This window comes from Oenanthe melanoleuca, chromosome 6, assembly GCF_029582105.1.
Source record: "Oenanthe melanoleuca isolate GR-GAL-2019-014 chromosome 6, OMel1.0, whole genome shotgun sequence".
In the NCBI taxonomy this organism is placed as follows: Eukaryota; Metazoa; Chordata; class Aves; order Passeriformes; family Muscicapidae; genus Oenanthe; species Oenanthe melanoleuca.
In genome coordinates, this window is record NC_079340.1 from 30,610,890 (window position 1) to 30,622,957 (window position 12,068).

Consider the following 12,068-nt stretch of genomic DNA (forward strand, 5'->3'; position numbering starts at 1 on the left):
AGGTTTAAATAAAATGTATTGGTGTTATGAATTAAATGTCCAAACCCATGCCAAGCATTGCTTGTTTAAACTAAATATGAATTGTAAGTTATGTTTTAACTTAGATTTGAGGCTTAGCCTTAATACAGGCAAATTTTAGTGGCTCTTCAAGGACTAGTTTGTTTCTCATTGCAATGACTCTGAAGAAGGTTTTTAGGGCCAAAGACAGACTCATATTCAGCTTTAGGTGCAGCTGTCCCTAAAGAAATTGTTTGTTGGGCAGTTCTCAGAATAAGGAGGGGCTTGGCCCCACTTGGAAGTGCATTTGTGCAAGGAAGCACAGCCCAAGATGCTGTGTTTGCATAAACACAAAAATAATCTGCAGGGACCCCAGAGCTGTCACTGACTCACTTCTCCATCAAGAATTTTGTGTGTACAACTCAGGCAGAGAAGCAGAGAGAGGCTTCTCAGATTTCTGGGGATTACTTAAAATCTAATCTATGCTTGGCCCTACAGGAGGTGTTTTAAGCATCTTTTCTAGCTCCAATCTAAAGGGACTTGGAATTTCTGAAATGTAACCTGTCACTGCTAAGCTGTGGCAAAGCTCTGAGCCATCTCTCCTTGTGCCACCCAGCACATGGCAATGTGTTTTCTGTGTCCTGCTTTGCTTGGGGATCATTATTTCATGTCCAGTAAATCCTGTCCCTTGCTGCTCTGTACATTTCTACACCCAGTTTGAAATAGATGTTTCTCTCCATATTCCCATGCCCAGGCATGGAAGGTGAGTGAGAGAACAAGATTAAGCTATTTCATCACCTACAAACCTCAGTGTGGAAAACTGAGAAACACACATTAAAAAACACTTGAAATAACTTCTCCTTCTCACAGTTCGTCATCTCTGATTCAACTTTTTCTTTCTTATCTTTATTGGGTGGAAAAAAGAGATCACACCAAGGGCTATGGGTTAGATGCACTGAAATCAAACACTGCAATTAAATGAGCTCATTGGGTGTGGATGGTGGCACAGCAGCATCCCACACTGGGCAGGGTGAGCCCTTTGACCTTTTGGTGAGAATCAACTGTGCTGATTAGTTGGAGAAAACATTCAGCAGATGGGCCCTTCTTAATCTGCTACACACTCGAGTACAGCCAGACAACAGCACTTACTGGGAAGCCTTGGCAAAGTCAGAAGCAGAAACAAAAAGCCTTTCTTTCAGGTGCTGTGGGTTTTCCCAGTATTATTTTTTTCCCCCATTTTTCCCCTGTTGCTCCTTTAGCCTGTCAGATGAGTGTCCCCTCTCCCCACACTTATCCAGGATTTTGGAATGGTTAAAATGCATGCCACGAGCATGGTGGCTCTCAGGCAGGACTGGGAATACACCTCACAGAGCAATAAGCATTTACATCACTGTGTCTGATGGTTTAACTCCTGAAAGCAGATTATCAGCTCCTCAGTGCATGCACTGCATGGCTTTGAAGCATCAAAGCACAAAACAGTTTTATTTCTTTGCTTCTTATTCTTTGCTTCTTTATTGACATGAAACAAATAAACGTTTCCATTGTTGGCAGCATCGGTAAGGAAGGCATCAGTAGCCACAGTGCTGAAGAGCCACCCAGCCCAAATTCCAACCCAAATTGCAGCATGGTGCCTCCAGAGGGGACGGGACAGAGCACTGCCTTGCAAGAGCAAGGGGCACAAACAGACTCTGACTTCTTAAAGCGCTCTGCTGAAGCAAGGGAGAGGAGCCTGCCTGTCACAGACTGTGCCAAAGGACCTGTCACAGGCAGCAGGGACAAATTACACAGCCCAGACTGTGACAGAGCACAGCCAGCACCAGGGAATGACAAAGAAGAGGGATTAGCACATGCTGGATCTGTGGACAGCGCTGCTGCCTCCTCTACCAAAACCTGTGAGAATGAGCCCAGAATCCCAGCCCTGCAGCCCAGCCCTGCAGCAGCACTCATGGAAATGCAAGCAGCCACACAAATGGGTTTGGGTGAATTAGGATCTCTCCAGAAGGACGAGCAGCTGGGTGGCATCAGGGAGCCACATGTCAGCTGGGTTCCCCAGGGTGAAGCAGCAGGAGATTATTGCACTGCTCAGGAGCCCGAGCAGGAGAGAGGAGTTTTGGAAGTAGGTCAGCTGCAGGCAGAAATGCAGCAAGGTAGACAGAACACAGATGGTGGAGAGGGTCTGCTAATGAAAAAGGAAACATTAATCCCAAATTATCCAGCAACAGGAGGCTCAGACAGTGAAAAATTTGGAGCAATTGTGAATGCTCAGGGCTTCGCTGAGATCTGGAATCTACAGATGGGGGCTGAAACAGCAGTTGAAGGGAGTGAGGCAAATCCAGCTCTATCTGGGAAGCAATCAGAACCCTGCACTTTAACGTCAGAGTTGCCTTCTAGCCCTCCCAATCTCTTCCTGGTACCAAAGCCTGAAGAGCCTTTGAGGGAATCTGTGCCTGGAAATGGCTCTCAAGATCCAGCCAGGAGTGAAGCAGTGAAAACAGCCTCTGAAAAAAACAAACCCCTTTTTCAAAGAGAGCTTCAAAAGGAGGATGAGCTTGTTAGTGCTGAGCATTTCAGTGTGCCTTTATCATTTGAGAGAGAGGAAGAAGAAAAATCAGCTGTCACAACTGAAAGCCCAAAAGAAGCCAATAGCAATGAAATTATAAAAGCTGATGTGTCTAGAGAAAGCACCACACTTTCTGAAACAGAAAGCATTATTAGTCCCACTAAAGAAAATTCCCTGGTAGATAAAAGGATATTACTGGAAGAATATGCATTAAGTGCTTCTTTGAGCACATCCACAGAGCTGTATCAAAAAAATGTAGCAGGAAGAAAAAATGGAATCAGAACAGAAGATGCACAAATGTCAGAAACCAGTGAATTACCTGAGGGCTTGAGTGGGGCAGGAAGACAATTTTTGAGCTCTGTTAGTAGCCACCATCAGGACATGGAAAATACCCACTTGGAACACCATCCTGAAAAATTCAGCCTTTGTGAAAACATTTCAACAGGTGACCTGGGACAAGAAGGTGGGGGAAAGCCTCTGAATTTAGACACCAACTTGAAATCACCCAAAGGCAATTCCCAGTCTCGTGGTTGTGAACCTGAACAAGAAATGAGCACAGAGAAAGCAGCTGGAGATGGGCTGGAGAACAAGCTGGCAGGGGAGGAATGCCCACGGAGTTCTGGTTGCTTTAACACTGAGGCTGAAGGCAAATCGTGGGACCAGTCAGGCTGCAACAGCACTGAAAAGGTTTGTTTAGATGGTGCACACAGTTCAGTGCCCCTCCACCCTGGGAACAATCATATTAAGCAGAGTAAGCAGGATGAATCCTGGGAAAAGGCTTTTGCTAGAGAAGCTGTGTTGGAATCTGAACACAAAGCTGAGAGCTCCAGCAAGCCAGGAGAAAGTGCAGAAATGCCTGAATTAAAACTTGATCTCCAGGCATTAAATGAGTTGGCAGAGACTATGGGACAAAGCAAGGAGGCCTCACAGGCTCTGGAAACCAAAGAACAGAACAGTCACATCACCAAAGCACCTCAGAGAGATCCAGAGCAGGAGCCTGCAGCTGCACACAGCAGTGCTGGGGATGGAAATCAGAATGAAGGTGTTCAACAAGAGAAGCACCAAAGTGCAGTGAGAAGTTCTGAGGAGGATGAAGATTTGGCTCAGGAAAGTAAATTGGATGTGCAAACTCAGCTGGAGGAAGTGGCTGCAGAAAGTCACAGAAATACACAAATGACTCCTTCAGAACATCCCAAAACTGCAGCCAGCACTTCAGGACTTACTGATCACCAAGGTCACATGGAGGAGAGGGGTGACAGCCACGTCCCTGCAAAGAGCTGCCCCTCTGAGAGGGACACGTGCAGCCCTTCGGAGCTGCTGGGGCGCCGTGTCCCAGAGGGGCAGGAAAATGAAGGTGTTCCAAGTGTTCCAGCAGCTCCTCCCCAACCACAGCAAGCAGAGCAGTCTGTGCCTGCTGCTGGTGACAGTGGCTGGAGCTCAAACACAGAGCAGGAGCAGCAGAGCAGGCTGGCAGCTGTCAGGAGAGCAGATGGCCAGCAGCCCAAAGGAGGGGCACCACAACCTGGGCACTTGGACCCCAGCAATCACAGCAACCCACCACAAATACCTCTGGACATCTCACAGCACCCTGTGCCAGCTCCTGCACCACCCCAGTGTGGCTCTGATGGGCCAAAAGAGCAGGACAAGGGTGACAGCAGCTCTGAGGATGTGAGCAAACACGGGCAAAACACTTCTGGTGTGACTGTGCTCCGTTTGCGAGATGGCAACGAGCAAAACAAAACCCATCTCACGGCAGAAGAGAAGTGCTGCAGTCAGCAAAACTCAGGCAAGCCCGAGCAGGGTGATAATTCTTTGATCTCAGCGAGGCAGCATGAAGCTGCTTGTCAGAGAGACACGTTTGGTAAAGCACTTGAAAAGAATCAGCAGCCAGGCAGTGTGTGCAGGGGAGAGGATAATGCTGGTGAAAGCTCTGCTGCTGCTGTAAACACTCTTCCAGGGACACAGGATTCAGCAAGTGCCACTAACATATCACAGGCTTTGCCAAGCAACACAGAAATAGCACATACTTCTGATAATTCTGAGAAAAATGATCCCCAAATGTCTCGTCCAGAAATGCAAAGGAAAATGCCATTAATGGCAAAAAACTCAGAAAATATTCTGACTGCTGATGGGGGAATCACCCTGAAAGATGGAAGCATGGGGATGAGCTGTGAGGACAGTGCTTCTGTCCCAGAAACAAGCAATATAAAGCCTGATACAAGTCCAGGGGCTCAAGGAGCTCCTTCACCATTACAGGCACATAGGGAAGTGATTCCCACTGATAACTCACATAAATCCAGCTGCATTCAAAATGCAACAGAGCAACCTGATTATCATCAAGCAGATTTTACAATTTCTGCACTCAGCCATCCCAGCCAGCAACCTGGAAACAACATGGACAAGGGTACTGGGAGGGAATCACTAAATGATGAGCTGGAAGTTGTAGCTTCCCAAAACACCTTGAAAGGTAACTCTAATTTGCAGGGTCCCCCAGGTCCTCAGGTGTCAGAACCCTTAGGTCCTTCACCCAGTGTAAACACAGGTAAAGCAGCAAATTCAGAAAATAGCTCTGCAGGAAATATATGTGTAAGTGAAAAGGAATGTCCAGACCAAAGTTTTCAAGGTGATGGAGAGAGAATTTTTGCCCTGTCAGAGACTCTGAATGTAGGGCAGAGAACTGGAAACTTATCACATTTCAACTCTGAGAAGCTGAAGAAAGAGATCTCTGCAATTAAATCCAAAAACACAAAAAGTGAGCTAAACTTCAAAGAACAGCAAAGTGACAGTTCAGCAGAGTCTCTGTTAGCACTCCCTACTCCAGAAGGGAAGCTGCTGAGCCTTTCATCATCACAAGAAGGCTGTAATGAGGAAATTGCAACCAATATCTGTGCAGATGACAGGTACGGTAAGATCTTAGAGAAACCTGGGAATTCAGAAAAAATGGAAGAGCTTTCAAAACAGAATAACAACATAACCAGGGCAGACATCAGTGTTTCTGAGCAGTCTGCAGAGAACTCTGGAAGGGAGCATGAGGCTCTGACTTGCAGCTCTCTGGACATTGGCTCCAGCATCCCGGACTTCAGGGAGCACATCAGCCAGATTTTTAAAAAAACTGTCCACAGCACACTGAGTGCTGAATTACCCCAACTTTTGACTGAAAACCATGCAGGCTTCAAGCAGAGTCCAGTGGCCAAGGACCCAGCAGAACTCTGTGGTGCAGAGAACTTTTCAGAACCAAACAAGGTGGGCAAAGGAGCTCCCGAGGGCAGCGCAGAAGCAGAGGGACGAGAGTTGCCTTTAGCTGAGATTTCCTGCAAAGCTGCCGAGGGCAAATCTCTGCAACAAGAAAACACAGTGGCAGAGCTGCCACCAGCAAGTCTCCAGGACACTGAGGAAAGCAGGCAGCCCGCTGGCTGTTTAGAAGTGGTCCCTAGCTTGGATGGCGCTCCATCTGCTGAACAAGCTCTGGAAAATCTGCAAAAGCCGGGCAAGCCCACTGAGAGCAGTGGGATGGAAAGAGAGGAAGGCGTGTGTGCTGGTGGCGTGGAGCCTGAATCACTAATAGGCTTAGAGATAAAGAGGCAAGGACCAGCTTCATCTGATGGGGCAGCAGCTGAGAACTTCCCTGCGTATTCCGACAGCCAGCAGCAGCCCAGCAGAGCTGTTATCTCTGCAGGTGAACAGGGCAGCCATGTAGAAGATGCTGCTGCCACAGAGGGAAATAACTTAATTACAGAGTGCAATGCAGAACCAGTTTCCTCTGAAAAGGATGTAGGTCTTCCTGCTGCACAGTGCCTGGATCCTAAGCCAAATGAACAGGAGAAAAGTGAGTACGGTGATGCGGACGTTGCCAGGAGCGTCTCTGACATGGCATCTTCAACACTTGTCCCAGGAGGATCTTACAGCCATCAAAAATTGCCAGACAATTTCAGTGTGTCACCTGAGGAAAATCAGGAGGCAAAGATTCACAGCGATTTCGTGCCTGGCATTAGGTCTCAGAGTGACACACAGATGATACAGGACGAAGCAGTGAACAGGGAATGCTTGGAAACATCGGGAAATTCTCAAGATGCACAGAAAGAAAAAAGAGTGAGCATGCATGGGTTAATAGATTACTTAAAAACTGAAGTAAGCCAGGATGATTGCTTGCAAAGGGACTGTAAACTAGAATCTGGCAGTCTGACAGAGGGAGACGTGAAAGAGAGCAGTGACACAGTGCTAGGCACAGCAAGGACAGGTCATGAAAAAAGTGGAGACATCCCTGAAACTGGAACTGCAAGGATGTTAGTCACTGCTGAGGGAGACTTAGCTATAAACACGAGCACTGAAGAGCAGGAGGCAGACCTGTACAAAAATCACTCCCCAGCCCTCCCTGTGATGGAGCAGGGTGAGCATTCTGCACGTGCAGCTCTCGCTGCTGCTGAAAATCAGCCAAGCAAGATGAATTCAGAACACAAAATCTCCCTCCAGGATGCCAAAGGAAAGCTATCACCGCTTGCATTAACTGAGCCTAAGAGCCTTCACCTCAGTGAACCTCAGGACATGGCTGTGGCAGGATTACCCACTGAAAGGTATTTACTTTGAATTACTATGTGAAATGGTTGGCAGGAGCCCAGGGCTGGAGAGGGGTGCAATTTTCCAGGCAGGTGCCCGTTGTCTGGGTGGTTTGGGAGGGCATGGCACTCAACTCTGTTCTTAACTTTATCTTAAATATGTGTTGCTTCTAAATGAGGATTACATGAGAAAAAAAAAAAAAAAAAAAAAAATTTGTAAGGACAGAGAGGTCCTGAAAGCTGAGGAGCAGAGTTCTGAGCTGTTCCATCTGCTGGGCCAGATTCCTGCCCTTGCCTGTGTGCATTTGCTCCCCAGTGTTCTCACCTCGTAGCCTGAAGTTAGGCATACAAATTGCACTTCCTAGCCTTCAGTTAGGAGACTTTTGCCTCAGTTTTGGTGACCCAGTTAAATGAGACCTGCAGCATTCACATGGTAGTGCAGTGTTTAAAAACAAGCCTACAGAGTAACCCAATTACTCACAGTTACTTGTCTGGGCCTCCCTCTTATCCTCCCGTACAATATAATTGAACTGACAGTGCCTTTGATCACCCTGTTATTCAGTGTTTCTAATGACATGGACTTGTTTCAGCTGTGAATTCTTCTGAGCTGGGACTTGTAGAGCCTCTGAGTTGCTTTTTTGGTTTTATTTATTTTTATTTTCCAAACCGAGCAGTAACTACTGTAATAAAGTTAAGACTTTTTTTTTCTTTTTTAATGAGTTTCTACTTTGCTGTTTGAATTCCTAGTTTGATATGCAGTTAATTCAGGATAATTATGATATTAGAACAGGTGATTTCCCTTTATCTAGTCATGTCACTGCTTCCTCTGTAACCTCAGAACCTCCTTGCTCACTGTCCCTCTCTTTTCGGTATCAGAGGAGGCAGTGATGGCTGAGACAACAGCAGAGCACAGGGCTTCAGGGAAAAGCTGAACTATATCAGACAATGCCAATGAGTGGTCTGCTGAGGTGGAATCTTTCTAAGCAATCCCAGAAACATAGATGGCACTAACTGACCAATGAGGGAAAATGTTCCAGTGCCAAATTCCTTCAAGGCTGAGGTGATAAAACCATCGTGTAAGTGAAAATACCTGAGTGGTTCAGTTGTGCTGAGAATGTGGGGGGAGTTCTGTGAGGCTGGGATGGAGGCTGAATGTCATCTAATTGTGTGAGCAGAATGCATATTAGAAAAATATAAGAAGTGTTGGAAACCAGGACAGCTTCAAGACTTTCTCTCAAAGGATCTGTCTATAAAATGACAAGGAAATTAGACCCTGTTATTTCTCTTGAGGTCCTTTCTTTTTGTTTGCTTCCCTTTATATGATGAGAAGCTTCACAGTGGGTAGCTCTGAAATTCCCAAACAAATTGCTGGCATGAGCTGGCTCAGGAGCCATAAGGGACTCTGTGCATGTGTTTAATTTCAGGGTGGGTATCATACTTTAAATAAATACCTGTGGCAAGCAGGGCAGGGCTCTTGAAACAGCTGCTGACAATTCATGGAGTAGTTGCTTAATGCTTGCATATGCTTCAAGAATTCATTATCACCTGTTTTTCAGCATGAGGGTTTGCATCAACAGGCAGCTGCTCATTCTGGGCTGTGGCTGTCCAAAAGGGACTCTCAGAGGTCCAGAGCAGCCTCTGCTCTGCTCAGGCTCGTTTTTAGAGCAATATGCATTTATATCACAAAAAAGAAGCAAAGAGCATTAACTGAGCTAGCTGGTCTGTCTTCATCAGGTCCAATACACTGACCAACCCAGTTTTCCTCTGAGATTAAAACTGGGTTTGTTTGTAGCATTAAATTTCAAGGTGTATTCCATGTGCTGTGCATGTCAGCCACAAAGCTTTGAGTGCTTTGCAGTGGTTTCTTGCCCTGTCATCCTCACAGAGGATAAACTACTACAGCCATGCAAAATGCAGCCATGCACATTTCTAAGAGCTGACTGTGAGGATATGGACCTGACATAAAGAACTCCAGGGAGAAAGATTTCTCCCCAGCTCTCAAAATAAATATCAATAAGAAGTAAATTATGTTTAGGAGAAGGAAATGGTTCTGAGAATAATTCAGGACCTTCTTACTGAGAAGGAGAAGGCTCTGAATTACTTCAGCTTTGTTTCCTTCCCCTTCCACCACTTCTGTATAACTCCCTCTCTTATGAGATCCCTTATGCTGAAACTGAATAGTGTGTGAGGGGGTAAAGTTGTGTGATCTGACTCTTAAATTCTTGTTGGGATTTCTTCCTGGAGAGGAAATAGAAGAATTTCTTCCCTCTGGGAGGAGGCTGGTCTTGAGATGTGCAGTGAATCCAGGCATTGCCTGCAGTGATTCCTGCCCCCAGCACCTTTAGGGGGGCAGCTCTGATCAAGTGATGAGGAGAACCCTTAATGTCTGCAGGCAACAGCACAGCACCAATCACTCCCCTTCAAATCTTCAGTAAAAAGGACATTCCCTTTTGGAAAGGAGACTGTGGCTGAAGCCACACCTTCCTTGTGGAACTACAGCTGTGCTAATAGCAGAAGCAGGGAAGAGCTGGATTTTGGCAAATCTGTCTGTCAGCACTGAAAAATACTAAAAAAACCAACTCACAACTTATTTTATGTTTTTAACTCTCTTTACCAAGTCAATGACAGAAAAGCTGTACTCCTAATGGCCACATTTGGACATCAAAATGTCACTATTCCCACTTACTGGGCATCCATTTGCTTCACCTTTCTGTCTGAGGTTTACTTGGAAAGGAAGATCAGGACTTGAGTTGGGTTTTTTTGCTGTTGTTTTTTCTCCTTTTGCAGTGGATACCCACATATGTGTAATGTAACCCACATCACAATCTGTGATCTTTTTTTATGGAGGGAGAATGGAGGTTCCTGTATACACAGGGAGTCCTTAAGTCCCTGAAATGATCCTGTTTGCACCATGGACTGTGACAGATGTTGAGCAGAGCATGGAATAAAATTGGAAATGATGGCAAAATGTTAGGGTTGTTTAGAGGTGGGATGGATTTTTGGATAAGCTGTTGTAATTCAACTGGCTGGCACATGCAAGCTGCCATTGTCTCTTGGAAAAAGTACTGAGGGAGTTTTTTGAAGACTTTTGTGAGGTCATTCCCAGATGTGCAGGTACAGAGAGCACATTGCAGGTGTTGGCTGATTTGTTGGTTTGGCAGAACACTGGGTTTGTTCACAAGGCTCTGGCTGCTCCAGGCTCACAGAGATGCTCAGGGGCTCAGCTGGGCTGGGAGTGCATTCAGGGAGGGCACAGGGAGCTGTGAACACACTGCAGGCAGTGACACCCATGCTCTTAGAAAATGTAGAGTTTCTGCTGCACTGACTCCCATCACTTACCAATCAAAACAATATTTTTATATGGCAGTAACTGGAGTCAGCAAAACTACTTGAGAAACATTCTTTATGTCCTCTGCATAGGTCAGACAAGATCTCTAAAGCTGGTCCAGACATACTTTTGGATTTGCTTCATTCTTTGTTCTTGCCATCAAAAATTGGCAACTTCAGTAACTCCAAAAAGAATGTTCACTCCTTAGTAAATATGACTTGGTCTTTTTTTTTTTGTCTGCATGAAAAATACAGTATTAAATACTTTAACAGTCTTGCTGGATGAGGTGGAGACTGTAGGACTGCTTTTCAGATCAGGCAAGTGGGTTTGGAGCACTAAAGCTTTGCTTTGTTAGCATCTGAAAACAAGAGTTTGGAGTTAAAAGGAAACTTGTCAAAACACTGATTATGCAGCTCTTTATTTCCCTGTTTTTAACTTCAAAACCGATTCAGATGTGTAACATCTCAGGTTCACAAAGCAAAGGGAAAAGTAGCTGGTGGTGATTTACACATAAATGAAATGCACAAAATGAATCAGGTTATTTATCTCTCCTGCCCTTCTTCCTTTGTATCTGAATTCTGTCTTTTTACTTTCCTCCCTTCTTGCTGTCTTTGTTATCCTTAGTAGGTGCAGCTGTTAGTACAGTTGTGCCTTTGGAGATGCCTGCAGTCCTGAACTAAATTAACAGGATGGGCAGTACTGTGGGAATTTCATCTGTGTGAAGTCTGAGATATTTAAGTTTGGTATTTAAGTTTGGTATATTTTTACTCACAGAAGAGTAAAAATTAAGATTTTAAGAACTTTGCTCTTACCCAACAGACATCTCCCATTGCTTTCTAGGAAGTGAAAGGGAGTTTTGTCAACTACTCTCATGAATTCCATTGACCAAGCTGACCTCTGCTTTAGGCAGCATCTAAGTATTTATGAAATTTGCAAAGTATTTATAAAATGCTGATTGGATAGTATGCCCAGTTGTATTCAAAGCACATTCCAGTGAAAAATAAGGTATGTGAGACCATGCCACACATTCATGAGGGAGGTATTGACATGGATGGGTGACACACAGGCTGCTGTTTTCACACATCCTTGTGTTTCTCAAGACATTACATTTATTTAATCAAATACAGGCATTTGCTGAGGAAATCCAGCATGGACACTGCCATACTTTATCCAATGTCTGGACAGGAAGTTTAGCATCATTTTTTGTCTTCTTTCCTCATTAAATAAAAAAATACTTTCAGATTACTTTTTTTTTCCTAATTAGATTTCCCCAGATGTATTTTCAAAATTGCTTCTTCCAAGTAATCTGGATGTTTTCTCAAAATCATTTCTGCATCTTACAGATTCCCTGTTCTCTCTGTTCCAACAAAGTATCTTCTGGCTTTTTGGAAAATTGGATATACAGTGGAGCTTCTTCCATGGTCCCTGTATGTAATAGAATATGAAAAGTAGGATGAGCCCCAGCTTTGAACCCCATGCAGGACATCTCTGAAAACAGCAATTACAGACACAGAGATGTGTCTGAAGGGCTAGAACTCCATACCCTTTTCTTTCTATCTTTCCTCCTATCTTTTATGTTGATTCTTTGGAGCCTCTCTTACCAATGCCAGTCCAGGTGTATGGAAATCCA

The 12,068-nt window shown here is 45.0% G+C and overlaps 1 protein-coding gene across 3 annotated transcripts in view; it reads left to right on the forward strand.

Moving 5' to 3' along the window:
* Positions 1–12,068, forward strand: part of TACC2 (transforming acidic coiled-coil containing protein 2) — a 124,392-nt gene that overhangs the window by 29,789 nt on the left and 82,535 nt on the right. For 2 of the 3 annotated variants that reach the window (XM_056494411.1, XM_056494412.1), the window contains one exon: positions 1,549–7,128. In XM_056494411.1, coding sequence (XP_056350386.1) covers positions 1,549–7,128 — 5,580 coding nt within the window. Of the gene's footprint in view, positions 1–1,548; positions 7,129–12,068 lie in introns of those variants that run through there. The other variant, XM_056494414.1, reaches the window with a different exon arrangement.